This window comes from Malus sylvestris, chromosome 16 (assembly GCF_916048215.2).
Source record: "Malus sylvestris chromosome 16, drMalSylv7.2, whole genome shotgun sequence".
In the NCBI taxonomy this organism is placed as follows: domain Eukaryota; kingdom Viridiplantae; phylum Streptophyta; class Magnoliopsida; order Rosales; family Rosaceae; genus Malus; species Malus sylvestris.
Genome location: NC_062275.1, coordinates 2,844,853 through 2,869,139, shown reverse-complemented (window position 1 = coordinate 2,869,139; position 24,287 = coordinate 2,844,853). Strand labels below are relative to the sequence as shown.

General features: G+C 38.2%; 6 protein-coding genes across 8 annotated transcripts; 1 reads left to right on the top strand and 5 right to left on the bottom strand.

The window, feature by feature from the left end:
• Nucleotides 1-95: 95 nt before the first annotated feature.
• On the bottom strand, nucleotides 96-930 carry LOC126607480 (heavy metal-associated isoprenylated plant protein 25-like). The gene is made up of 3 exons (XM_050275077.1): nucleotides 795-930; nucleotides 606-687; nucleotides 96-465 (listed from the first exon to the last, which is right to left on the bottom strand). Exons 1-3 carry the CDS (start codon nucleotides 804-806, stop codon nucleotides 257-259), a joined length of 303 nt encoding a protein of 100 aa, XP_050131034.1. The 5' UTR covers nucleotides 807-930; the 3' UTR covers nucleotides 96-256.
• Nucleotides 931-1,026: 96 nt separating this feature from the next.
• Nucleotides 1,027-2,829, bottom strand: LOC126607479 (uncharacterized). Of its 2 annotated transcripts, none has more exons than XM_050275075.1 (3): nucleotides 2,198-2,829; nucleotides 2,020-2,101; nucleotides 1,027-1,380 (listed from the first exon to the last, which is right to left on the bottom strand). In XM_050275075.1, the coding sequence occupies exons 1-3, from the start codon at nucleotides 2,261-2,263 to the stop codon at nucleotides 1,214-1,216; spliced, it is 315 nt and encodes a 104-aa protein (XP_050131032.1). In that variant the 5' UTR covers nucleotides 2,264-2,829; the 3' UTR covers nucleotides 1,027-1,213. The 2 variants fall into 2 exon arrangements, with proteins under 2 accessions (XP_050131032.1, XP_050131033.1); XM_050275076.1 differs by having other exon boundaries at nucleotides 1,027-1,377; nucleotides 2,198-2,790.
• A 1,219-nt stretch (nucleotides 2,830-4,048) lies between these two features.
• Nucleotides 4,049-8,502, bottom strand: LOC126607478 (uncharacterized). Of its 2 annotated transcripts, XM_050275074.1 has the most exons (7): nucleotides 8,028-8,176; nucleotides 6,990-7,055; nucleotides 6,610-6,695; nucleotides 6,377-6,499; nucleotides 5,408-6,244; nucleotides 5,084-5,300; nucleotides 4,049-4,944 (listed from the first exon to the last, which is right to left on the bottom strand). In XM_050275074.1, the coding sequence occupies exons 4-7, from the start codon at nucleotides 6,455-6,457 to the stop codon at nucleotides 4,400-4,402; spliced, it is 1,680 nt and encodes a 559-aa protein (XP_050131031.1). In that variant the 5' UTR covers nucleotides 6,458-6,499; nucleotides 6,610-6,695; nucleotides 6,990-7,055; nucleotides 8,028-8,176; the 3' UTR covers nucleotides 4,049-4,399. The 2 variants fall into 2 exon arrangements, with proteins under 2 accessions (XP_050131031.1, XP_050131030.1); XM_050275073.1 differs by lacking the exon at nucleotides 6,990-7,055 and having other exon boundaries at nucleotides 8,028-8,502.
• A 4,585-nt stretch (nucleotides 8,503-13,087) lies between these two features.
• Nucleotides 13,088-16,226, top strand: LOC126608248 (dihydrolipoyllysine-residue acetyltransferase component 4 of pyruvate dehydrogenase complex, chloroplastic-like). The gene is made up of 6 exons (XM_050276102.1): nucleotides 13,088-14,228; nucleotides 14,344-14,535; nucleotides 14,781-14,868; nucleotides 14,960-15,030; nucleotides 15,143-15,226; nucleotides 15,761-16,226. Exons 1-6 carry the CDS (start codon nucleotides 13,323-13,325, stop codon nucleotides 15,863-15,865), a joined length of 1,446 nt encoding a protein of 481 aa, XP_050132059.1. The 5' UTR covers nucleotides 13,088-13,322; the 3' UTR covers nucleotides 15,866-16,226.
• LOC126608249 (ACD11 homolog protein-like) lies at nucleotides 16,165-17,762 on the bottom strand. Its single transcript, XM_050276103.1, has 4 exons — nucleotides 17,299-17,762; nucleotides 16,821-16,993; nucleotides 16,566-16,711; nucleotides 16,165-16,473 (listed from the first exon to the last, which is right to left on the bottom strand). Exons 1-4 carry the CDS (start codon nucleotides 17,566-17,568, stop codon nucleotides 16,367-16,369), a joined length of 696 nt encoding a protein of 231 aa, XP_050132060.1. The 5' UTR covers nucleotides 17,569-17,762; the 3' UTR covers nucleotides 16,165-16,366.
• Nucleotides 17,763-19,326: 1,564 nt separating this feature from the next.
• Nucleotides 19,327-22,763, bottom strand: LOC126608853 (protein NRT1/ PTR FAMILY 3.1-like). Its single transcript, XM_050276864.1, has 4 exons — nucleotides 22,596-22,763; nucleotides 22,148-22,365; nucleotides 21,048-21,607; nucleotides 19,327-20,428 (listed from the first exon to the last, which is right to left on the bottom strand). Exons 1-4 carry the CDS (start codon nucleotides 22,663-22,665, stop codon nucleotides 19,534-19,536), a joined length of 1,743 nt encoding a protein of 580 aa, XP_050132821.1. The 5' UTR covers nucleotides 22,666-22,763; the 3' UTR covers nucleotides 19,327-19,533.
• Between the last annotated feature and the right edge of the window lie 1,524 nt (nucleotides 22,764-24,287).

Sequence of the window (24,287 nt, the reverse complement as noted above, 5' to 3'; positions counted from 1 at the left end):
ATTATTTAGTTTGCAAATTTAGTTTCCCTCGTATTACCCTTTTGCATTTGCATAAATTTTTCAGTGTGCCCAGATACTATGCAGTACATCAAGTGTTATAATAAGTTTTTTTCCAGTACCAATTATATTATAATACTTTGTGTACCGAACAGTGTTTTCAGCACAATGAACAATTTCCCTCACAAGAGGTTTTATTGGAGCATTGACATTCTAAACAAGTAATGAAAAAAAAGGACATTTGAATTGTTGCCAATTACTAGTAGCAATATAATTGGTGTGGTCTACTGGTAGTAATCATAGCCCTTTGCTCCATTTGTTCGTTGCTGCCATCTGACTCTTGGATTTCCATAACTTCAACTCTTCGGTTCATCTTTTTCCCCAACTTTATGGCAACATCTGCTGGTACAAACCTCCCACACACGCTCACCTTGCACTGCTGCTTCTCAACCAAATGTGTCTCTATTACTTCAACACCAAATCAAAAAATCAGATTATTAGGTTTCGAACAAATTAGAACGTTTAAACGTATCCTTGTTTTTTACAAGACGATGTTTGAAACTACTCTAATTTAAGGACGTTCATGCCCACTTCTACGGATATCTTACCTTTCATATTTAGGAGGATCCTTCTTACTTTTCTGCGGCATGCATCGCAGTCAATATTGAGCCTCATCACCATGCAACAATACTGCAATTCATGCACAAAACAAAGGCGTATAGCCTCGTCAGAATCTCAGATTTTTTTCAGAAAATTGAAATTTTAAACTGTTGAGAAAGTGAAAGACAAGAACTTGCCTTTCTTGCCATGAAGTTGGAATTGTCAGAACCGGAGATAACATTTTGTTGTTTTGATTATTTTGGGGAGAAAAAAGTTGATGGAAAAAAAGTGCTTGTGGAATCTTTGAAAAATGTGGCTTGTGAGCCAACTGATATTCTCTACTTTTGGGATCTGATTATGTTCCAAGTTAAGAAAGAAGCATTTTTGTTCCTTACAATTCTCCCTAAAGCTTTTGCCTGTTTCCTGACATTATGGCAAGGTCAAGCATCACTTTTCTTCAACTCAAAGGTTTATGTTACAGAAAATCGAGTCCCAAAACACCGTGGAATCGAACAACGGACTTAATTATGTACATATCACCGATTAATCAGCGAGAAAAAACTAAAATACACGTCGAATTCAATTGTTCAAGGAATGAGGAACACTTGTGTTGGACTTATTTGGTTTGGAATAGCATCCTTCGAATCAATGAAATTTTTTTCAGAGGGTTTTTGTTCACTGCAGCGACTAGCCGAGTGGATGGAACTTTGGCTGCACCGGGATATCTGCATACGAGCGTCACCCTCTTCTCCGACGCATTCACCACAACAGATTCTATCTCTGCTAATGAAAGAAATTAGTGTTATGGTTTAAGAGATCGTAATTTGGATTATGGGAATTAATCAAAGACCCCAAGTTGCAAAAGTAGATGAAATAATCAGAAACGTCCATGGAAGCACATGCAGTTGCAGAGGTGGTCCAATTAGGACGCCCCAAAACATGACTGGCTGACAATCATATACAACTGGTATGGATTATGCTAATAGCATAAACAACTGGCCAAAAGGACATTCGGTAGCTCTGAATTAAAGTTACCTACTCGCTGCCGCAGCTAAAGTTCATAGCTTTCAACCACCAAAAAAAGCACTTAGACATTGTACGATACATGTTTCACATCAAGTGGGGGTTGGTGTATGTCCATGTGTTTCTGTGGCATAAACATTCAACTCCGTATATACTTCTTGTAGTCGTATTTTTTGCGATCTTACGAAAATTGGTAAAGTTATATCAAGTTTTGCACTGTTTATGCAACAAATATTCCACGTGCAAGACGTCCATTTTGTTGCGTAAACAGTGCAGGTAAAAATCCTAAAGGTGCTTTATTTTATTACCAACAAAGTAAAAGTAAATTAAAAAAATTCATATTCCAATTTGCCGTGACGGTTCCAAATCATCTTAACGAAAGAGGATGAGGAAACTTACCACCCATTTTTGACATCATCTCGGAAAGTCTCTTTTGGCAATCGCTACAACTTATGTCAGCTGAGAGAACGACTTCCTGCAACTGTTTTCAACCATAAATACGCAAATAAGTAATCAAAACAAGACCAAAATGTAAGTGAATAAATCAATGAGATAGAGAGGCAGAGAGGGAACAAACCAGAGGCATGGACAAGGATTCAGCAGAGGCAAGACTGGTTCCGGGAGAAAGCGATCGAGACTTCATGACGAGTATTCCGAATCCTGCAGGGAGCTCCTGGTTAAGCCACGATGAAGGTCAGCACCACCGCAGGCCATGATCTCACTACTCAAACACAGCAATTAGACATTCCTTGTCGAAACGAGAAGGTGAAAAAGTAGACAACGATCGAGCAGCGGCTCCCCCTGCACGACTGAATAGTAATACTGACTGACTACTTTTCTGAGGCAATGGAGTTCTTCATACGAGTTGGTAGAATTAGAAAGAAGGGGAAACGCAGATAAATTAAAACTTGTTAAAGCAGCAACAGCAGCAACACAAAGGTGTCTTTTTATTTACTTTACTTTTGCCCCACAAGAGCACTAGTTTTTCCTTCTCCACACTTATACGACATCATTCCTACATATGACATTGATGTCGTAGGGAAACACTGATTGCGATACAGCTGTATTTTAGAGCCGTTTATGTATTAAACTATGCAGGTTGGTCGTCGTTTTCGTGGGCTCTGCCTAATCCTACCGCTCTGTTATTTCATAGGATCCCATCACTTCCATTCCATACAATCAATCTTCAAAACTTCTGGAAAGAAAGGAAAAAAAGGTTGATTGGATAGGGATCTGCAACGGTACATGGAACCTAGGATCCATACATCTGTATGATTGTATATAGCTGTTTGTGTATAATTGTATATAGCTGTTGTGTTTAAGAGCGACCAAGTCAAATAAAGCAACTCAACCAACAGAGTCAAAAGTAAGAGAGGGAATTTGGTCAATCACAATGGCAAACGGCTAACGGTACTGACAAAAGGAAAGACAACATATTCCTTTTTTTTTTTTTAATTCACAACGCATGACTTGAAATTGTTATGCTTTTAAAAAAAAAATGTTTTTACTGTATTTTAAAAATAATCAGTTATAAAATAGATGACACGCCCCGATCCTAAAATCAAGGCGTGCTGGCCGTCATGTGGGCGTGACGTAACCAAAAGTGCGACGCGGAAGCAATAGATAAGAGCAATACGAAGAAATAAAAACCAAATACTAGCAATAATATTCATCTAGCATGCTCCGAATATGTGTGTTTCACACTAAAATTTACTCGTGACGGCCAGCACGCTTTGATTTTAGGATCGGAGCGTCTCAATAGAGCAGTTGAGCGTTTGATAAATGGTAATTTTTTTTTTAAGTATTGTGGGTATGAAAGAAGTGTCTGTTAAATTTATAAAAGTTGTATAATTACAAAAACATAGTAATGAGGTGTTGATGGCGACGGTGGTAGCACGAGAGAGTGGTGGTGGCGGCGGCAACGGTGGTGCTTTTTGTAGCAGTAATGGTGGGGATATGGTGATAGTGCCAATAGTGGTTGAGGTGGTTGGGTGCAAAAAATAACAATGGTGAAAAGGACGGCTGTGGCATCAACAGTGTGGCAATTGTGGTTGTGGGGATAAAAATGGGCGCACACCAACCTTTCGTGTTACTAATTTTCTCCTCCGACACAATGTCATGTGTAATATTATTCCTTCCGAACACAACGATGGCGTCCAAGAGGGTGCAGAGAAGTCTCCCTCATTAAAAAACAAAGAAAGTATAAACTACAAAATGGGGGAAAGGGACCACTCTGAATCCCTTCCACCAAATCCTCCTCGTCAACTAATCCAAGAACTTGAAATTTGATTCAACGGCTAAAAACAAAAGCCCACTTTAAAAGTTATCCTTGAATTAGTTGATGGGTAGGATTTGATGGACGGGATCCGGAAAGGATCCCCTTCCCAAAATGGGTTCCAAGGGGAACCACCTCAAACATTTATGCAAGTGATGGGTTAAAAATTTATTAAACCAAAAATACGTTATACAAAATGCGAGCACGCAAAAAGCTCCAAAAAAGAAGAAGGTTATTTCTACATCTCTACCCTGCGCCCAAAATTTCTGCTGACATTTTTGCAGCGGCACAAGGCCCCGTCAGGCTATTTGCTGCATTTGAACAGATAGTATATATACGTACACGGAGAGAGAGACTGGGATGCCATGCCATGGCTTCTCAAACGAAACATTTCTCAAGAGAAGACATTCTACCGACCGAGCTAGGAAGGGGCCTAAAAAAAAGCGGCATCAAAAAGATGCACCGCGATATAATATATACTTTGTGGATGACGAAAGAAAAAACCTACATCACTAAACTTGTTAGCGGAGGCGCAACAGAAGAACTGAAAAGTGAATCCCCTAAATATTTGCAGTTCTCTCGGTCTACTTTCAGAGATGATGAAATCATAAAACTTTCGCAAGCACCGGACCCCACAAGGCGACGGGCGTTTTTGCCATCAGAAACAATGCAGTGGAGCTTCTGGACAGAGCTGCCGTTACCACGTCTTCTCTTCCTCGAGGACTTCCACTTCAGCTGGGCAAGTAGATCATCCTTCAAAAGATCTGGAACCTTGCCCAGTTCTTTAACCTTTCCATCTTTATCACTTTCAGCGAGCGGAACAGAATTATTACATCCGGTTTCTTCTTTCTTCAAGGGTTCGCTGTCACACACTGCAGATTGCACTGGCAAGCAATCTGAACTCTTTCCGACAACTTGCTTTGTTTCTAAATCACATGATATTGAGCTCACAAGTTCTGGCCTGTCCTTAATCTGAGCCCATCCTATTCCCAACCACTCTTGAGAATGTCTTAATTCACCATGACCAACAATCAACACCCGCTTTTCTCCTGCACACAGAGCAAGTAAATTCAGATATTGAAGCAAATAAACAGCAACACAAACGAGAAAAGGAAAACTATTATCAGTTGGATTCTCTTAAACTTCGTTGTTGCTATTAGATTTAAAAAACGAGAAAAATGGACAAACCTGGGAAATACACATGCAGTCTGTCATCAGGTTCCTTCTGAACTACAATCCCTTCCCACCATCCATCGTTCCACCAGACATCCACAACAGTCCCAACATCAACAGCCCATGAAACTCTGCATTTGGTAGACGGTGGAGATGGCCGAACAATTGGCCTACCAAAAGTACGAAGACCCAATTGATCAGAAGCTGCAAGCCTAGAAGCCAAAATCCATTCCTACAACATGGAAACCACAAAGTTCAAGTAATCTACAGGTTAAAAACAGGTGTGCAAAAAAAATAATGAACAAAAAAAAAATGATATAGATGACAGCAAAAGCATACCTCAAGTTTTTTAGCATCAGCTGCATCCTGAATATCTTGATATTGCACCTTCACTTTATCTCTGTACCTTTTGATAATCAAAGCTTTGAACCAACACCCTCTAATGCCACTGTCCTGTGAGAGGACTTCAACCTGGGAACCAACTACTAAATGCTGTTGCGGGTTTTTATTCACCTCTTTATGAGGTAAAACAGAAGAACCTCCTCTTCCAAGGCAGAAGGATTTGCTTTTACTTCTGCAATCAGTCTCATGTTGACTTAGATTCTCCACATTATCACGTACAGCATCCGGAAACTCTTTCCAGTCACGGAATTCCAAGCGGATGTCATCATTTTGTGAAGAATGATGCCTCTTTTTAGGTCTGATACCATTGGCACCATCATTTTCTTCCGCTTCCAACCCTTCATCTGGCTGTTGAGAACTTCCATGAGCCTTCGAAGGAGCAAGTGTGTGCATGTATCTAAGTATCTCCTGTTTCCAATAACCTTGAACTTGAGTAATGTCAAAGGGCTGGACATCGTCATTTTCAAATTGCTTCTGGCATACGAAGGGTTTCAAAAGAGTTTGTGTTGCCTCTCTCTTGAATTTCTCAAAATGCTGGGGGCTGAGTACAGTAGCCAATCCATCTATGCATTCAATACTGAGATCTTGAAGACAAAGAGAAAAGAAAATCTCCCTGTCATTAAAATTGTGAGGCAAAACTATACCAACCTCATCAACTTTGTGAAACCACCGCACCACAACCATCTTGTTGCCCCTAGAATCCTCGTACATATCTTCTAAGTATGCAACAAGACGTTTATCTTCCTCTGCTAAAACAAATACAAAATCATGAACCTGAAAGCATTTGGAAAGAGGGGAACAGAACAATGAGTTAAACGAAAATATTTTCGAACACGAAACACATTACTGACGGTAAGATGTCCGTGAAACAAGAAGTAAATGAAAAAAAAAAACAATAGAACTTACTGAAACTACAACGCCATTCCGGCTAAATGATTGATAATGCCTTCGTTTTTTCCTGCATGTCCAAGGAGAGCCTAACCACATAAATTCAGTGGTATGCTTGCCTAACTTCCGCAATACAGTATCCTAAGAGAAAGATAGAGAATGAATATAAGCGATGACTGAAATGAAAATGTATGAAGCATAAAACAGGCAGGGGGAAGTATATAAAGAGTCACAAGTCTAATCCTTCTTACCTTAAAGATTTCAATCCCCAACTTGCAAGCATCTTTACCATCTGACACGCTTTCACCCAAATCGGGTGATTTGAGAAATGATGTATCTGACAGAATCACAAAACAAACAAATTAACATATGACATTTACCATGGAACAACAGTAAAAATTATAAGATAATTCAGACAGACAGGAAAACCAAACAGAAAAAAAGCAAACGACTACTAACAGAAATAATTGTGTAACTGAAACAAGCAGATAAAATGGGCATGGACAAGTATCCATAGCAGACAGGTGGATTAAACAGAGACAAAAAAATATGAAGATATAAACCATCAAAGATAGCAAAAGATCATTAGGGAACAAAAAATATTGTAGATTTGGCCATGAAAGGTCTTGACCTAGAGTTTTTTAGGGCATAAGGATCTGATGCTCTCAACCAGCTCTTTACAATTTAATTAAAAATCCTGCAGCCCAAATCATAGTCAGTTCATAAAAACAAGAAGACCAACAATACCATGAAGAACATAACATGGTCAAGGTTGAAAGAACAGAGTAAGACACCAATGTTCAAATTAAGAACACGCGCATAAAACTATAAGATCCTTCATTAGTGAATAACAAAAATCCCTATGCAGCTTGATAAACAAGGGTTGCAAAGAACAAGACAAAAGTCTCTAAGGTGTTCCAAGTTTTAAACACAGCAGAGAGGAAAGGAGGATCCCAGAAGGAAAAAGAATGACAAGACTAAAGTACGAGAAGGTTTTTCTTCATGCCGAATGGATCAACAAGAATTATACCGAGTTAGAGAAAGGAACTACAATTCAATTTGAAGAACAAGAGCTCTAGCAATTATGAGACAAATGCAAAACCTTTGTCTCAATACAAAGGTTGAAACTTTATCAAAAGGAAAAGATTTGTATAGGCCTGTCGGTGAAGCCGAGATTATTCCAAAATCCTCGTCTCATAAGTAGTGAAAGCTTTGTATAGGCCGGTAGGTGAACCTTAGAACAGTCCGCCCTATCAACCAGAGAAACTTTGGTTTCAACAAAACTTCGATATACCCGTTGCAAAACCGGTGAGGAAGATCCAATACACCGAGCAAAATTCTGAGCAAAAATAAACACTTCACAAGAAACACACAGCCCGCAAGAGAACGGTTTTTTAAATTGGGAAAGAACCCTACTTGATGAATAAATCGACAACAAAAGTACAGGAAACCCAGAAAATCTATGCCCATCTCCAACAAAACCATCCAAAACCAACCAGATCTTCAACAAAGGCACACGAACCCATTGAATAGAAATAGCAAAAAGATTTCAATTTTCCCAACAAGGAAAACTGAAAACCTCCAAATCCCCGAAAACAAACGAGAACAAAAAAGAAAGAGAGAGGTGACGAAATTCATTGAGAAATTGAACGAAAGGTACGAAATTTACCTGCAACGACGGAATCGAGCCAATCAATGACCTCTCTGCGAGACTTGAGCTTAACGAGCGAAGACATGGAGAACAACGAACGGATTCGGTGCGCATAGTGATAGGACATGTGCCGCAAGCTCTTCTCTTTGCCCACCACCGCCAGATCTGAGCTGCCGTCGCTCCGTTTCAGATAGTAATGGACCTCCCTCCGCCCCTTGTCGCTCGACACAAACACCTCATTCCATCTCAGGAAACGAAACGGTGCCTCTGCCGCTGCCGCCTCCGCCACCAATATCCCCATCCGCTCAAAGCTCGACAATTTAAACCCCTAATTGATTGAAAAGGACGGAGCTCTGGCTCTGAATTGATTGCCCACAAAACCCTAATCGAGGAGGACGAGCAAGATATCCAATTCCAAACCCACGAACCAGAGGCACTCTGTTTCTCTCTCTGTTTCTCTCTCTGTAAGTAGAATGGAAGAAGGGTTTGAAGAACAAATGTGAAATTTATTACTCAAGAGGGGAGGGGAGGGAAGCTAGGGTTTCGAGATTGCGGTGCATTGTATTGAGATGGACGGCTGAGATTTCGTCCACGAGCATGACCCGCAGGAAAGTTGCAGGATGCTGCGAGCGTACCTATGGGATTACGAAATTCCGTAAATGCCCCTGGAAAAGTTTGAAAACTGCTTTGTGGTGGTATCGATCACATGTTGGAATTGGACATTTGACAACAGGACAAGGAACAAGTTGAAGAGAGGGAGAGAGAGTGTGGCGCCCGCAATACGCGGTGTGTAAAAGGAAGACTCGCTCAGTTTGGGTGCCAGCTGTCGACGGGATGAAAATCGATCGTGATATGTATTTGTATTTATTGATTGAGTAAATTATAATAATGGTTTCTCAACTTTAATTAAATTAGAGTAATGATCTTTCAACTCATCAAAATGTGTAGTTATAATCTTTTTCGTCAACTTCGTTAGAATTTTGTCAAAATAAGTTATGTTGGAATGACCATTACTACAATTGGGATCCCTCAACTCATCAAAACATGTAGTCATGGTTATGTTCGTCAACTTCGTCAGAATTTTGTCCGAATAAGTTATGTTGGAAGGACCATTGCTACAATTAGATTAAGGTTGAGGGATCATTGCTTCAATTGGAATAAAATTAAGGGACCATTTTTCTAGTTTGATTAAAGTTGATGGACTAATGGTAATAGATTTTTAGTTTAGGGACCATAATTGCACATTTTGACTAATGGTAATGAATTTTTAGTTGATGAATCATTGCTTTAATTGAGTTAAAGTTAAAGAATCATTGCTACAATTTACTCTTATTAATTAGCAAGTAATGACACACTTATGAAATTATTAGATTTAATCTTTGAAATTTCGCTAATTAATTGAGTTTTGATATGATTAAACCAGAGATTATTAAGTTGAATAAAATAATCATACTCTATTAGCTATATCGAATTCAAAGTGTACACTCTTACTACATTTATGTATACACGTCGAAATGTCTAAGGTGAAAAATCGAACTTGATATTTATTTTTTATTTGCAATGACACACTTACAAGTTATTAGGCTTAATCTTTTTAATTTCACTTATCAATTGAGTTTTGATCTAAGTAAACATTTTTCTTTTCTTTTTATTGAAAAAGAAGGACAATAAGTGGTGAACGACGATTATCTACATCTTTCAGGCTCGAAAGAAGCTAGTTATAAATTGCATCATATTTATAATCACAATTAAACAGATTCATAACTTACGAAGTTTCGAACTCAAAACATTTCATTTTTTTCTTTAAAAAAGTTGTTCGCACTTTTTTCTGAACCACTTGTCATGAGTCATATGAATAATTATTAAAATACATCAAATTCAAATTCAAAGTATACACTCTGTCTACATTTATCTATAAGCGTTAAATCTATAGGCCACAATACAGTTGCGAAAAATAATATAAAATCAAGAAATCAAATAAATATTAAAAAATTCAGATAAGGACGAGCATAAAAGCAATTGGGCGAGGTAGGGCCATCGGAAATTGCTCCAAAATACAGCTAAGCCGGCCCTTAAAAATTTGGTCCGCATCCAATAGGCGGGAGAAGCATGCGGATATTTTACTTTCAATTTATGCAAGAGCGAATCTCAGCCGTTGCCTCCTTCAGATGCAAACCTTCTATTCCCATGATTTGTTTGGTAGGGCCATGAATTGGCGCCAAATTCCGGGGCAACATGGAGGGCCAAGAGAAAAGTCAACAAATGATCTCCAATCGAAAAGGTTAATCCGTCCGAATTATAGTCTTATAAGAGTGAAACTCTTCAAAAATTTTATATCACCTTATATTTTATTATAATATTTATACGAAAATTGACTTTACTGTAAGATGACAAATAATTTATAAAATGCATCAATTTTTAGAGAAGGCTAATTATATTAGCACTCCACAAGTTGTTGAATAAACCTCACATACTTAATACACCCCACATTTACTTTTTCAATTAAAAATTATCTTAATACACCATACTTCTTTCCCCATAATACCCTCACACCCTACATTCTTAATATACAACTTACATTTTCTACATACACCCCTACATTTCTCAAATATTGTAACACTCATTTTTAATTTTGCCGAATGATTTCAAATCATCTGAACGTTAGTTTGCCGAATGATTTCAAATTGAATGACTTGAAAAAAAATGTTTAGATTCATTTGAACGTTTTTCAATAAAAATAATAATAATTTCAAAGCTACTATGTTGTTTCCATTTTCTTGTCCATATTTTGGTCGAACCAAGTCGACCTACAAGAAAGCACCTTATGAATGTCATTGACTCAATCTGCAATCAGTTCGCATGCCATGGTTTTTGAATTATGAGATTCATAAGTGCTAATTCTTGAATTATTAGATTGAGTGAGATTAAATAATTATCGATGTCGTCGAAATCACTAAAACAAAGAAAAATACGAAGTCTTACCTCATGTAAAGCTTTCGAAACACTGATTTCACGTTCCGGTCAAAAATAATTTTTCTCAATCAACATGTTTGTAGTTTCATTGCTTAGGGTTTTATTCAACAATGGAGGTTGTGAGAGGTTTTGATAGTTGAAATAGATAAATAATACGTTAAAAGTGATTTGGGGTGTATTTATAAATTTTTTATTTTTTTTAAACCTAATAAGGTCAAAATTGTAATTGCATATTAGGGTAAATAAGTTATTAATATTAAATTTTAATGTGAAGTACATTCAACATTTTGTGAAGTGCTAATATAAAATGCCTTTAGAGAATCTTATTTAATTAAAAAGATCGAGGCTGACCTATAACACGGCCCCACTTGTAAACATGTCTACTACTCGGCCGTGCTTCTTTATTTTATTTTAATGCATGATTGAGTATAATATTTTCTTGGGAAATTACAATGGAAAACTTTATACAATGAAATGATAAATAATGTTTATTAATGTTACTCATTGCTACGGTCTGATAGTATTCCTTTTTGTTGAGAAGTAAAAGGTTTTAAATTCGAATCTTGTGAATGTCAAATTCGATACCAAATTATACTGATCATTATGTGACTTAACTGAACACTTTCTTTCCTTAATATAAAATGTCGTTGTGTTTATTAATAACAGTGATGGGGTTAACCAGCTCTATGTCATCATGATTTGGGACAGGGTTGTCGATTAGTGTACCTCATAAGAATATTCTGTCATCTCGTGTCGGTATTCGTTAGGATCTCCCAAATACGGGCCTACTTCTATGAGATGTTTTGGGCTTCACATGAACCCGCAGGGCCCGAGATTGAAAGCACGTAAAGTTAGGTGATCTTAAAGCTTCAAGTCTCAAGGTCGTGGGCTTTGTAAAATAAAAGCCGCGTTCAACTCAAGTCCCCATCAATCCCTGCCTGTCTTCGGCCCAAAGTTATTAAAAACCAGCAATATTCGGCCCAAAGTCAGTTTTCTCTTGATATTCTTCACATTTTTATAATTCTTCGTAAAAGCGTGGAATGAACCTCGTCTCTATACTAAATGGAAATATTTTTACTCACCATCCTCAAATAAAGGTGATATTCATCATTTTATTTATTACTGTTAGATTAATTTAAATTTTGAGAACTGTGAAGTGGGTAAATACAAAACTTAAAATTAAACTCATCTAATGATGATAAATATGGTGGCGAGCATTACAATCACTTGAGAGACTGGTGAGCAAAAATGCATCTATACTAAACAGAGAAGTACTGGTTAAAACGGGATGTGCTCCTTCACTTGCATTCGAGTTCAAGTACTCATAAATTGGAGTAGTTTAATGTTGATTTGTTAAAAAACAAAAGGGTTAAAATGTGATAATTAAAACTATTAAGAAGAGAAGTTTATACCAGATCATACTCTTTAGTGGTCAAAATGTGTAAATATAAAGAAATGATAAGGATAATCTCTCAAAGTAGGACTCTTCGTCACTTTATCTTTTTGACGCAATTTTTATAATATTGGCACGATAATTGTGCTAAAAACATGAGGTGGTTGAGAGTCCATAGAGAGTCTTACTTATGAAAGAGCCTACGTAGCATTTCTCGTATATATCAACAATAATTTGTGTCCATGGATGGTTATTTTAACATCGTTTGGTATCAAGTTCGATTCACCCGAATGACAAAATCTGTACGTAATAGTTCACTATTGATTAAACTCATAAACCATCTCCAATATTATTGTATAAATAAAATATGAACATAATTATGTAGCTAGGGTTTTTAGTGTGGAAATTGATTGAAATAATAATTTTACAAATACTAATGGCATAGTAGCCAAATATCAAACATATCGATCAAATGTTGATCATATATATCTTATACATTATATCGATTATTGACAATGTGTTCATCAAACACATTAAATATCAAATGTTGACCACATATCAATAATAAAAAACGTAAAGATCAGCCAATCTTAAACGACATATAAATCAAATATCAACCAGATATCAAACAAACCCCGAAAATTTCAGCAATTGAAATTTATAAATTGATATTTCAGCCATTTTCCAAAAAGAAATTCATAAGAAATGAATACAAGTAAAACCGTAAACGAGAAGGAAGAGTGGGAGTGGCCAAGTGCCAGACGAAGGGCGATGTAAACAATTTAAAGCCCTCCAGTTTGCTGCGGGTAGCTCGAAGCCTCCAACCAACTGTCCCTCGTCTTCTCCGCCCCCCTCTTTTTCTATCAACCTTTTCATCTCTCCCCACTCCATTCCCTTTCTCTCCCAATTCAACTCACTCTCTCTCGCCTTTCTTCCAGTCCATTCCAATGGCGTCGTCTCCTTTCCTCTCCAAGACCACCATTTCCTTCTCCTCCTCCATCTCCACCTCCCTCCCATGGCGCCCCTCCCCCTTCTCCTCCTCCTCCACCGCGTTCCGCTCTAATCCCCGCCGCCGCACCCTCACCGTCCAATCCAAGATCAGGGAGATCTTCATGCCCGCACTCAGCTCCACCATGACCGAGGGCAAGATCGTCTCCTGGGTCAAATCCGAGGGCGACGTCCTCTCCAAAGGCGAGAGCGTCGTTGTCGTCGAGTCCGACAAAGCCGACATGGACGTCGAGACCTTCTACGACGGCATTCTCGCCGCAATCGTCGTTGGGGAAGGCGAGACCGCCCCCGTCGGCGCCGCCATCGGGCTTCTTGCTGAGACCGAAGAGGAAGTAGCCGAAGCCAGGGAAAAAGCCAAATCCTCCTCGTCTGGTTCCCCCGCTTCTTCCTCCCCAGTTGAAGCTGCTGTTACACCCACTCCTCCTCCTGCTACTGCCACTCCCGCCCCTGCCATTGCCCAGCCTGCTCCATCTGCAACTGCTACTTACACTCCCAAAAAGGGCGTGGCCACTCCTTTCGCAAAAAAGCTAGCCAAGCAGCACAAGGTCGACATTGCCTCCGTGGTGGGCACCGGCCCATTTGGCCGCATTACGCCTGCTGACGTGGAGGCAGCCGCCGGAATTGTCAAGCCCACGAAAGCCGTCGCCGCCGAGCCCACTTCGGTGGCCGCTGCTCCACCCAAGCCTTCTGCTGCAGCCCCGCCACTGCTTCCCGGGTCAACGGTGGTGCCATTTACCACGATGCAGGCTGCCGTCTCGAAGAACATGGTGGAAAGCCTCTCTGTGCCGACTTTCCGGGTCGGGTACCCGATTAACAGCGATGCCATCGACGCCCTCTATGAAAAGGTACATTGTGGATACTGCTTGATTAATTAAATTGTTGGTTCGGAATGTCAATTGGGTTTGATTGGTGTTTGCATTTCTGGGATTTTGATTTGAATTCATTGAAATTTTGTATCAGGTGAAACCAAAGGGTGTGACAATGACTGCATTGTTGGCCAAGGCTGCTGCTATGGCAGTTGCTCAGCACCCAGTTGTGAATGCGAGCTGCAAAGACGGAAAGAGCTTTTCGTATAACAGCAGTATAAACATTGCTGTTGCTGTGGCAATCAATGGAGGACTCATAACCCCTGTTCTTCAGGATGCCGATAAGGTCTTACTTTCGAAGAATATGTAATTACTAAGTAATGCAGTGTTAGATTTCAGAAGCGGTCAGTGGACCATTACTAATCAACACCAATACTGTCCCCAACTTAACCACTTGTTTAGTTCGTGTGGGGTTTTATCGAAAGGCCTTGGTGCAATTAGCAGAGGAACCTTTATCTTCGACATTTAGTACTTCTGTTTTTAGTTGTTTGGTTCTGATTAGTGATCGGTGATTTGTATTTGTTTGCACAGTTGGATTTGTATTTGCTGTCCCAGAAATGGAAGGAGTTAGTGGAGAAGGCCCGTTCCAAGCAACTTCAGCCCCATGAGTACAGTACAGGTCTTTGTTTACTAACTCTCTGTCAATCCATGTTCTCTTATCTACTTGCTTTCGGTTTATACTCAATTAAGTTGTTCTGGACTCTGTGTAGGAACTTTCACCTTGTCCAATTTGGGCATGTTTGGAGTGGACAAGTTTGATGCTATTCTTCCACCAGGCCAGGTGAGTTTTAACCCTTAAAGACTAGAATTTTTCGCTTTCATGAATCAACAACAGGATTGTTCTGTTTTTATGATTTTTTAGCTGCTTGCTGAAGTTTTGAATTGATAATCAGGGGGCTATCATGGCTGTTGGAGCTTCAAAGCCAACTGTTGTGGCCGATGTAGATGGATTCTTTAGTGTAAAAAGTAAAATGCTGGTGAGTATCTTCGTGTTTTCTCCATAACGTGTACTAGTTTGTTAATGTCGTTTCTCGTATATGCTGGAAAACAACTTTACAAGAATATAAATTAAAGTTCACACTTATACAAGGAATGAATATGTTAAACGAACTTATGCACAATGCAAAAGACTATATGAAATGTTCCTCAAGGAACCTTTTGTTTTTTATACTTGTTATCAGTTCTTTATGCATGTCAATTCATCTTGTCGGGGGAGGAAGGAAACAAATTTATGTGTATGAGCCTCTGTGTGAAGGGAAAGAAACAACTTTACGTGTATCAACTTTCCGCAGTTTGTCTATTTCCAGAAACATCAATATGTTACATTATTGATTGGATTTAACATCTAGGTTTCTCTGCAATGAAATATTTTTCTTTTTGTGCTTATATCAATTTGTTACTGGAACACAATTGCAGCATACCTGAAAATGGGGAAATTATTGCTCCTCTTGTGGCTAGAAACTTGTAGAAAAGGGAACTTAATTAGGTTGGAATGTGGCTGTTTTCTACAGGTGAACGTAACAGCTGATCACCGGATTGTTTATGGTGCTGATTTGGCTGCCTTCCTCAAGACATTTGCCAACATTGTTGAGAACCCAGAGAGCCTCACATTGTAGTCGGTGTTTCAGGACTCCTGAGGATTGAATGTTTTTGACCCAAAGCCTCTATTTTTCGTCAGTGACAAAGCACAGGTGTGTCTTTCAAAGGGGTTCCCAATTAAGGAACATGCTCTCGCATAATTTTTAGCATTTTCTACTTGTGTTGTAATTCATTTTGTTTTGAACTTTTAAGAATTCGCATTGCTTTGTCAATCACTGTTGAGAAAATTTTGAAACAGGGAAATAGTAGGGTATTGCTTGGGTAGGAAGTAAAAACCCATGGCTGTGTAATAATATTCACCATCTCTAGCAGTAAATTGATGTAACTAATAAATTTCTGGTATTGCAGTCTAAATAATATCCTCCTATAAACATATAATTCTCTTTTAGCATGGTAAATAGCGTTAATGTACAGACCGATTGTAGTGAAGTAATCGTAACGAACTAGCGCTGCACAGGTCTTTCTGTAAGACCTTTGCTGTTAACGGAGACATCTACTGTGATGGATGAAGACTCAAGTCACCAGTCCAAGGAGATGTTCCTAGAAAGGTATAGCCTGTCGATGTACTCGATAACCGGACGCGAGGCTTGGATGTACCTTTTCATCTTCTTCTCTGCTGACTGATCTGTAATGAAATTGATTGCATTTTAGAAGTAAATAGCATGCAAAACTGAAGGAGATCAGTGTTTCTGGACGGAGAAAAGCTTTTAGACTTACGGGTCTCTTCGAGATTCACCAGAAGTTGATCCCTCGACGGAAGAGCATACATTCCGGCAGCAACCGCTGTCCTGATTGTCCAACTGTGGTATGGCGCACAAACATTGGCATAAGCTGTCGAAGCTGCTTCCCTTAAAGAGTAGTCACTGAAAGGCAAAAGAAAGAAGATATGTCAAAAACCAAAAATCTGTAGAACGACACACAAATGCAGTTTGCAAAACATATGAAATTACACATAAAGAGGTTTCAACGTACTCGGTTGACAAGAATTGTTCGAACAGAGCTCTGACGAGGTCGAGACCCTGCCGGACACGGCGCAGATTACGGGAATGGCTTCCCGGGGATTTTACCGTGTCATTAGCAACATCAAAGTCTAGAAGACTTTCTAATGTGTCGTAAGTCTTTGACGCCTCCACAAGATCTTCAACCTGAATATACGATGAACAACAAACAAAATAATGCGTTTCATAAAAAATATAACAATCAAAATCCCAAAAAAACTAAAAAATTCAAATAAATACAAGAAAAACTACAATAATGTATGGACACGGCCACGGGGTACGTCCAATTAACAAAAAGAATGCTTGTATGATCACAAGAGAATACGACACGACACAGAGATACGAAATAACATGGAGATACGTAGGATACCACCGTGTCCATGCATCGTAGAAGAAAAATAAAGAAAATGATAATTAGGGTTTGAGTTTGGGGTGGGAAGGAAGAAAGGAACCTTGGAGACGTACTCCATCTCGGCGAACTTGAAAGCGAGGCCAAGGCAGCTGAAGAGGATGGAGACGAGAGTGGAAGCCTGGCAGAAGGTATCCAAACGCAGCGTTTGCTGTTGTTTTTGTTGGGAGTTATGGGGATGGGATTGGAGCAACCTGCCCAACTCCTCAAACGCCTCAACGATTGCCGTCAGAGGAGGCATCGACGTCGACTCCGCCATTTCCATACCGTCCATGGCTCTTCTTCCGCAGCCGTGCTTTGCCGTCAAAATCATCCACAAACAAACACCCTCCTCCGATCCTCCCGTCAGTACACCAGAATAATAAATTTCTTTAATTCTACGACAAATGAGATAAAACCTTGTTTTGTTAAACAATTGTTTCTCTTTTAATTTTGTTTGCTTTTGTTGTTGGTTGTGTAATTTGTGTTCGAAATGGAACGTAAGGCTGTGGGGTCTGAAACTTCGCTAGGGATGCGGCCTGCCCTACCTTAAGGTAGAAGCAACCAGTTTTGTGAATAATCATAAATATTATTAACAAAAAAAAAAAAAACCACTTTTGCATGTCAAAGTCCAAACAGAGAAAAGTCTCTATGTAGTATTACTGAATAACTGTCTGGTGATATTTTGACTTATTAGTAAGAGGTTTTAAGTTCAATTATCGCCAAAGACGAATTAAAATCATATTATTGTCAACTCATTGTGAGGCTAACTTCAGGAAAGAAAAAATAAAAAATAAGAAAAGTCAATCTCTTCATCTTTCTTATTGTTTATGCTTTCTAGACGGTGATTGCATTAGGGCCTAGGTGGTTGTTTTAAATCTTCAAGCCAGGTCTAATTTTAAAACGGGCTTGGTTCAAGGCCCCTTTAAGATCAACCAAAATTGAATCAGCAGCCCATATGTTACTTCCTACGTTTTTTGTTGTTGTTTAAACTAGAGTAAATTGTAGTTATAATTCCTTAACTTTAACTCAATTAGAGTAATAGTCTCTCAACTAAAAATTCATTACCAATGGTCCCTCAACTCATCGAAACTTGCAGCTATGGTCCCTCAACTAAAAATCCATTACCATTGGTCCCTCAATTTTAATTCAATTGGAGAAATTGTCCCTTAACTTTAACTCAATTGTAGCAATAGTCGCTCCAACATAACTCGTTTTGACACAATTTTTTATGTAGTTGACGAAAATGATCATAATTACACACTTTGATGAGTTGAGGGACCCTAATTATATAAATGATTATTCCAACATAGCTTATCTTGACAAAATTTTGACGAAATTGATGAAAATGACTATAGCTACACATTTTGATAAGTTAAGGGATCAATGGGAATTGATTTTTAGTTGAGGGATCATTGCTCCAAGTTGATTAAAGTTGAGGAACCATTGCTACAATTTACTCTTTAAACTAAATTGAAGATACATTGACCAAAAAGAACTAATTGAAAATACATTAAAATAATTAATTTCTAGAAAAGAAAATCAGCAATGCAAAAAAATCAATTTATAAACAAATAATGTGTCAATGCTTTATTTTTTAATAGAACTGATCAATATACGTGATTGCACTTTCACCCATTTTATGATATATGGCGATGATGGCAACATGCCATATAATATACTAATTTTTTATATTTTTGTGTGACAGTTTATACCATGTGCACGTGTTATATGTATAAATATATAGTTGATATTGTGTGATTAGAAAATTTTAGAGGTCTTGGACCCTTGGTCGAGGTTCGACTGTATGTCCCTCTTGTTTGTATTTCTATTTTTATTTTAATAAAATTAAGGGGTGATCGGTGAACACCTTCATCACATCTTTTAGGGAACAAAAATAAAAAATAAAAAAATAAAAAGGAATTTTAACGAAAAACTTTCGGTACTGTTCATTTTAACGAAAAATAATATTTTTAGACTAAAAATGCAATCCTGGTACTATTTATTTTACCCTTTATTTTGTCCTTATCGTTAAAACTCAAAATTTTCAAGCATTAGTTTTCCTAAAAGAAAAGGAAAACAAGAGTAAGAATTAGTGAAATTCATCTGCTTCCAAGATTTTAATATACATAATATAAAGATCATACAAACTGGATGTTTCATTGATAATTTTATTAATCCAAAGTAGATATTCTTCTCATATCTATACACTAAAATGCCAGCATCTAGTTACTGCTATATTAACTAATGACTAATGACTACCTGCCTCCGCACTAATTATTTAATTAACAGATACTAATTAAGCCAATTGCGCCTTATTGGCAAGCTCCACTTGATTTTCTCCAGACTCGGCACCTTCTTTCCTGACGACCTGAATCGACTTAAACGTATACGTTTTGGCACAAAATATGTAGTAAATAAGATTAACAACTTGTAATACCGTGATTAACCAATAGAAGTTCTCCAACTTCCCTTTGTTCAAATTATTATCCGGCAGCCAGTTCGATCCATTAGGGCCAGCACTAAATTTGTGCACCAGTGACACCAAAATAGTGCTCACATAGTTCCCGACAGAGATAGAGGTCGAAAACAGCGCGGCAGCGGTGCTTCTCATGCTCTCCGGCGACTGGTCATAGAAAAACTCGAGGTGCCCGATTGACATGAATGCTTCAGCTATCCCATGAAGGGCATACTGAGGAACTAACCAAAACACTGAAATGGGGATTGTATCATGAGGATGATCGACCAACCCGTGTGCAAAAGCCGCCTCTTTTCGCTTTATTTCTACAAATCCGCCGACCAATGTGGCGAATATCGAAATGAAAAACCCTATTCCCATTCTCTGGAAGTATGTTATTCCCCGCTCTAGCCCGGTGAACTTTCTAGCTACCGGAATGAAGAGGCGGTCGTACAATGCGAGGGTGGAGAGCATGGTGACTATGGTAAAGACTGACATGGAGCCTGCAGGGATTTCAAAGGACTTTGTGAGGTGCCTGTCCATGGTTTTGGCTTGTTGGAGTACGAATGTGCCTTGTTGGGCATAGGCTGTGGTGAGGAGTATTCCTGTTCCCCATATAGGTCCCATTCTGATCACGGATTTCAGTTCTTCGATGCGATGAACTGTGTTGATCCTCCATAAGTTTGGTGACTTGAGATTGTCCTCCTCCGTCGCGATCGCTGCTTTGTCAAGAAATCTGCATTATTTGATCACCATACGTAATGTTATGGTTTAGGGTGATGTTATATTGCCAAACAGTCTAGATATCAAGATAAGAGGCTTATATCATACAAATAATCAATTTAATTAACTGTTCAGATTCACAGTCTTATGTAATATGAATTCTATTAAATCTAAACTGTCTCTCAGTTAACTAATGATTTAGATTCACACACATGTGAAGCTAAGTTGAGCCACGGTGTGGAAATTTCAAAGGTGACTTAGGAGGTGGGGATGAATCTGAGTCTCTGCTAATGGAGTAGAAGACGCGAGACATCTGTTACATAGCATAAGAACAACAGTGACAGAAACACAAGTGTGCGGTGCTGCTGCTCAAGGAAGATAAAAGGATTGTGGTCCCTACATCAAAAACATATATGAATAATGCATGGACAAAATGATCTAGTCCTTACCTGCAGCATGATTCCACCTAACAACAACCATGATAATTTGGTGATGATGGTGGTAGTCATATCATCCCTTCTCGGTAAAAGAAGGGGGACAAGCCAATTTCGCCAAGTAATTAAAAAAGCAGGTAAAAAGTACCACAACACTTTGAGAGAGAGAGAGAGAGAGAGAGAGAGAGAGAGAGTTACTTCAAATGCTTGGTGTGAAGAAGCTTTCCACCAATAGAAATAGGACGGTCAAGTTCATCGTTCTGGTACAACATTCTAGGATCAGACAGCATAGACAGCTTTCTCTTCTTGTAGGCAGCCACCGACACTTGTATCAACCGGGTAAACGGACTCCCGGCCGGAGCCAAGTTCCGGTAAAGCGGGTACCCGATCACAAACGCAATAACTGAGAGAAACATGGCTATAGTTGGAATTCCAAGTCCCCAACCCCATCCAATGTTGTCTTGAATATACACAAGCACCGTTACAGACACTAATATTGATACCCCCATCACAAAATAGTACCAGTTGAAGTAGTTCCACGTCTTGGTGGTTTGTTTTTCGTCATTCTCGTCGAACTGATCCGCCCCGAATGCCACGACGCAGGGCCGGATTCCGCCCGACGCGAGTGCTCCTAGTAAGAGGGAGACATACAGAATTGCTAGCTGCCCTCCGTCGGCTTCTTCGCAAACTTGGTCGTGGGTGCATGGGGGAGGTCTCAGTTGTGGAAGTACTGCTGATACTGTTAAGCAAATCATTCCCTGGTTCATTGATTAATTGTACAAATACAAACGTTAATAGGAATTAATATTTAATTAATAAACAAATAAATTTGACAAGGTAATTTAGCACTATTCTAAGAGCCTGATTTGTGACATTGAGTTAAAAAAATTCAACTCAATCATATTGGATATACTTTTTAGTAATTTTAACTATTTAACTTTGTGACAAATTCTAGATCATTGTTCTTTTTCTTATACTCGAGTCACGAAAAAGACTCCATGGTGTTGATAAGAACTTTTGAGAAAGTACTTCAAGCACATGCATGAGTAATATATGAATTATAAGCCCTTATGGTGTTTGATAACTAAGAAATAAAACTTAAATATTATCTTAACCAACTAAATTGCATGAGTAAATACGATATTAATTAATCAATTGAGTTACAAACTTGTACTAGTAGTGCATGATGTATAGCTATATATATATATATATATATATATATATATATATATATATATGTGTGTGTGTAGAGAGAGAGAGAGAGAGAGAGAGAGAGAGAGAGAGAGAGAGAGAATTACAATCTGGTATATAATGGAAGAAATAGTGATAGTCCAGAAGCGGCCAATGTAGGCATCAGAAATAAAGGCGCCAAGCAAGGGGGTCAAGTTTGCAGTGCCACCAATACTGGTAAGGGTGTTGGCGGCTTTTGTTAACGGCATATGAAGCTGCGTTGTCAAGTAGCTTATCATGTTTGCATGGAATCCCACCACAGCCAACTTCTCACAAACCTCATTAGCTACAGACGCACAAATCCAACAATAACAATCCACTGATTAATAACATAGTTAATTAAAATCAAAATAAATAAAGAGAGAAAGAATAAGAAGTTGACAACGGCAAGATAATCTACGCTAAATTCATCTAAATATAGAAAAATATTCAAACTACGGTGCAAAGAAAAGAGCACACTGTCGTAAACTAAACTCCAACGGAAATTTGAAAACGGTAAATATTATTGGCTCTTACCAAAGATGAAGGGCATTGTGACCAAGCCTCCCTTCTTCCTTGCAGCATGGCTGCTGCCTTGCTCCTCCATCTTCTAGTTTTGGTCTTTCTCCTATACTGCTTTAAAGTGACCAACGAGGCTCCATTATTTATAGGCAATGATATGAAGGAAAGGAAAGGATAGAGTTAGCACTTAGCAGAGTAACTTGTCTGAGTTACGCTTACGCCTACTACTCTTTCATGTATACGTGGCCACAAATGTGTTCCATAATATTGATGGTATTATTGTTAATTATTGTATATTTCTTTTTATTTCATTTTTCTTTTTGTTTTGTTTTGCGAGTGTGGGTGGGGTAGGCAAATTGTGGCCTATAAAAAATGGTCAAAAAAATATGGAGTGCAGCAGAGATTTTGATTTTTGACAACTTTTGAAACCAAGACAAGAGAAGGTAGCATGTATATGGACAGACGAGTATTCCAATTTACAGTTTTCATAACTTGTCTCTTGTAATGCCGAGGGACTGGCGCATGGCTTTAATTTCCTCACGATTATTGGCAAGCTGAAAGGCTTGTACCAAAAAACTAAAACAATAGTCGACTATAGCTAGCCATACATGCATTTGAAAGCTTCACTTCTATATTTGTTTTTCTATTATTACAAGTTAGATTAGAGGAGAAAAAGAGATGAGTTTGAATCCGACACACAAAGTTAAAAGATCAAAGTTATCAATCGAGTTAATCCACCACTTACAAATGCGATATTTCTTATTCTTTTACCCTATATCGATTGTGGACTGTTTTCAAAAGAAGGGATTCACATTCTGGGCTTTTTAAGGTTTTATATATTTCTTCTTATGATTTTCCCCAGTTATAGATTACCTAAAACCTAATTGTGTCAATATATATGGGAAAGGGGTCCTATCTGGATACCTTCCTCTTAATCCATTAAATCTGAAAATCCGGACACGATTACAAACAGGAGTCCACTTTAAAAGTTATAATAACTTTCCATATATGTGCATGTGTCAATTCTTGGCTACTTCCCTAGTTAGGCTCCTTCCCTAGTTATGGTACCTGAAAATTCTTTTTTATCTCATCTGATTAAGTGTGTTATATATTATTGCAGGTCCTGGCGGTGTTCACTGTTCATAAATATATAGAATGATTTGTTGCATTATTTCTTTTGTTCGGTTACCTTCCCTCTCTTCCTCCGCTTAAGAATTTTTTGCTATAGTCTAAAGTTATTATAGACGCGTCATTTAATAAAACGGTCTAGTAATATTTTTATTCTCTTGTAAGTGAGAGATCTTAAATTTAAATCTCGTTGACGATGACTAATTAATAATCAATTTCAACTCTTAGAGTAAATATATTGTTGTATAAGAAAGTTATTCTCGACAAAACATGTATAGGGTAACGCTATATTAGTATATATGATGTAATTAATATAAATACACGTTTTTGGTGTTATATATAATCAAGAACAGGCTATTCAAAGATGAGTAGGAACTCTAACTCAAAACTTTTTGTGTTCAAATCACAAAGCTTTGTACTTATAATCAGAACTGTTCATATTTTAAATCACACTGTAAAGATCATATCTGTAAAAGATGAATTAAAACTAAAGTCGTTTTGTTAATCTATTTTAGCGAATACATAGACGGTTCGTAATGCTTTTACCCATTCTGTTAATTTGTTTTTATACAGTTCGAT

Bases quoted from the DNA above. Each gene is read 5' to 3' on its own strand.
- LOC126607479 (XM_050275075.1), bottom strand. From the start codon at position 2,263: ATGAAGTCTCGATCGCTTTCTCCCGGAACCAGTCTTGCCTCTGCTGAA. The intron at 2,102-2,197 runs GTTTGTTCCCTC...GGTTGAAAACAG, and splicing joins AATCCTTGTCCATGCCTCTG to TTGCAGGAAGTCGTTCTCTC. The intron at 1,381-2,019 runs GTAAGTTTCCTC...TTCTTTCATTAG, and splicing joins GATGATGTCAAAAATGGGTG to CAGAGATAGAATCTGTTGTG.
- LOC126608249 (XM_050276103.1), bottom strand. From the start codon at position 17,568: ATGATTTTGACGGCAAAGCACGGCTGCGGAAGAAGAGCCATGGACGGT. The intron at 16,712-16,820 runs GTACGTTGAAAC...TTTGCCTTTCAG, and splicing joins GAACAATTCTTGTCAACCGA to TGACTACTCTTTAAGGGAAG. The intron at 16,474-16,565 runs GTAAGTCTAAAA...ATTTCATTACAG, and splicing joins GGTGAATCTCGAAGAGACCC to ATCAGTCAGCAGAGAAGAAG.
- LOC126607478 (XM_050275073.1), bottom strand. From the start codon at position 8,310: ATGGGGATATTGGTGGCGGAGGCGGCAGCGGCAGAGGCACCGTTTCGT. The intron at 6,245-6,376 runs GTAAGTTCTATT...AAATGCTTTCAG, and splicing joins GGAATGGCGTTGTAGTTTCA to GTTCATGATTTTGTATTTGT. The intron at 4,945-5,083 runs GTTTGTCCATTT...CTCTGTGTGCAG, and splicing joins ACTGCATGTGTATTTCCCAG to GAGAAAAGCGGGTGTTGATT.
- LOC126607480 (XM_050275077.1), bottom strand. The intron at 466-605 runs GTAAGATATCCG...TTGGTGTTGAAG, and splicing joins GATCCTCCTAAATATGAAAG to TAATAGAGACACATTTGGTT.
- LOC126608853 (XM_050276864.1), bottom strand. From the start codon at position 22,665: ATGGAGGAGCAAGGCAGCAGCCATGCTGCAAGGAAGAAGGGAGGCTTG. The intron at 22,366-22,595 runs GTAAGAGCCAAT...GTGCGTCTGTAG, and splicing joins CACAATGCCCTTCATCTTTG to CTAATGAGGTTTGTGAGAAG. The intron at 21,608-22,147 runs GTAATTCTCTCT...TCAATGAACCAG, and splicing joins CTTCCATTATATACCAGATT to GGAATGATTTGCTTAACAGT.
- LOC126608248 (XM_050276102.1), top strand. From the start codon at position 13,323: ATGGCGTCGTCTCCTTTCCTCTCCAAGACCACCATTTCCTTCTCCTCC. The intron at 14,229-14,343 runs GTACATTGTGGA...ATTTTGTATCAG, and splicing joins TCGACGCCCTCTATGAAAAG to GTGAAACCAAAGGGTGTGAC. The intron at 14,869-14,959 runs GTCTTTGTTTAC...GACTCTGTGTAG, and splicing joins GCCCCATGAGTACAGTACAG to GAACTTTCACCTTGTCCAAT.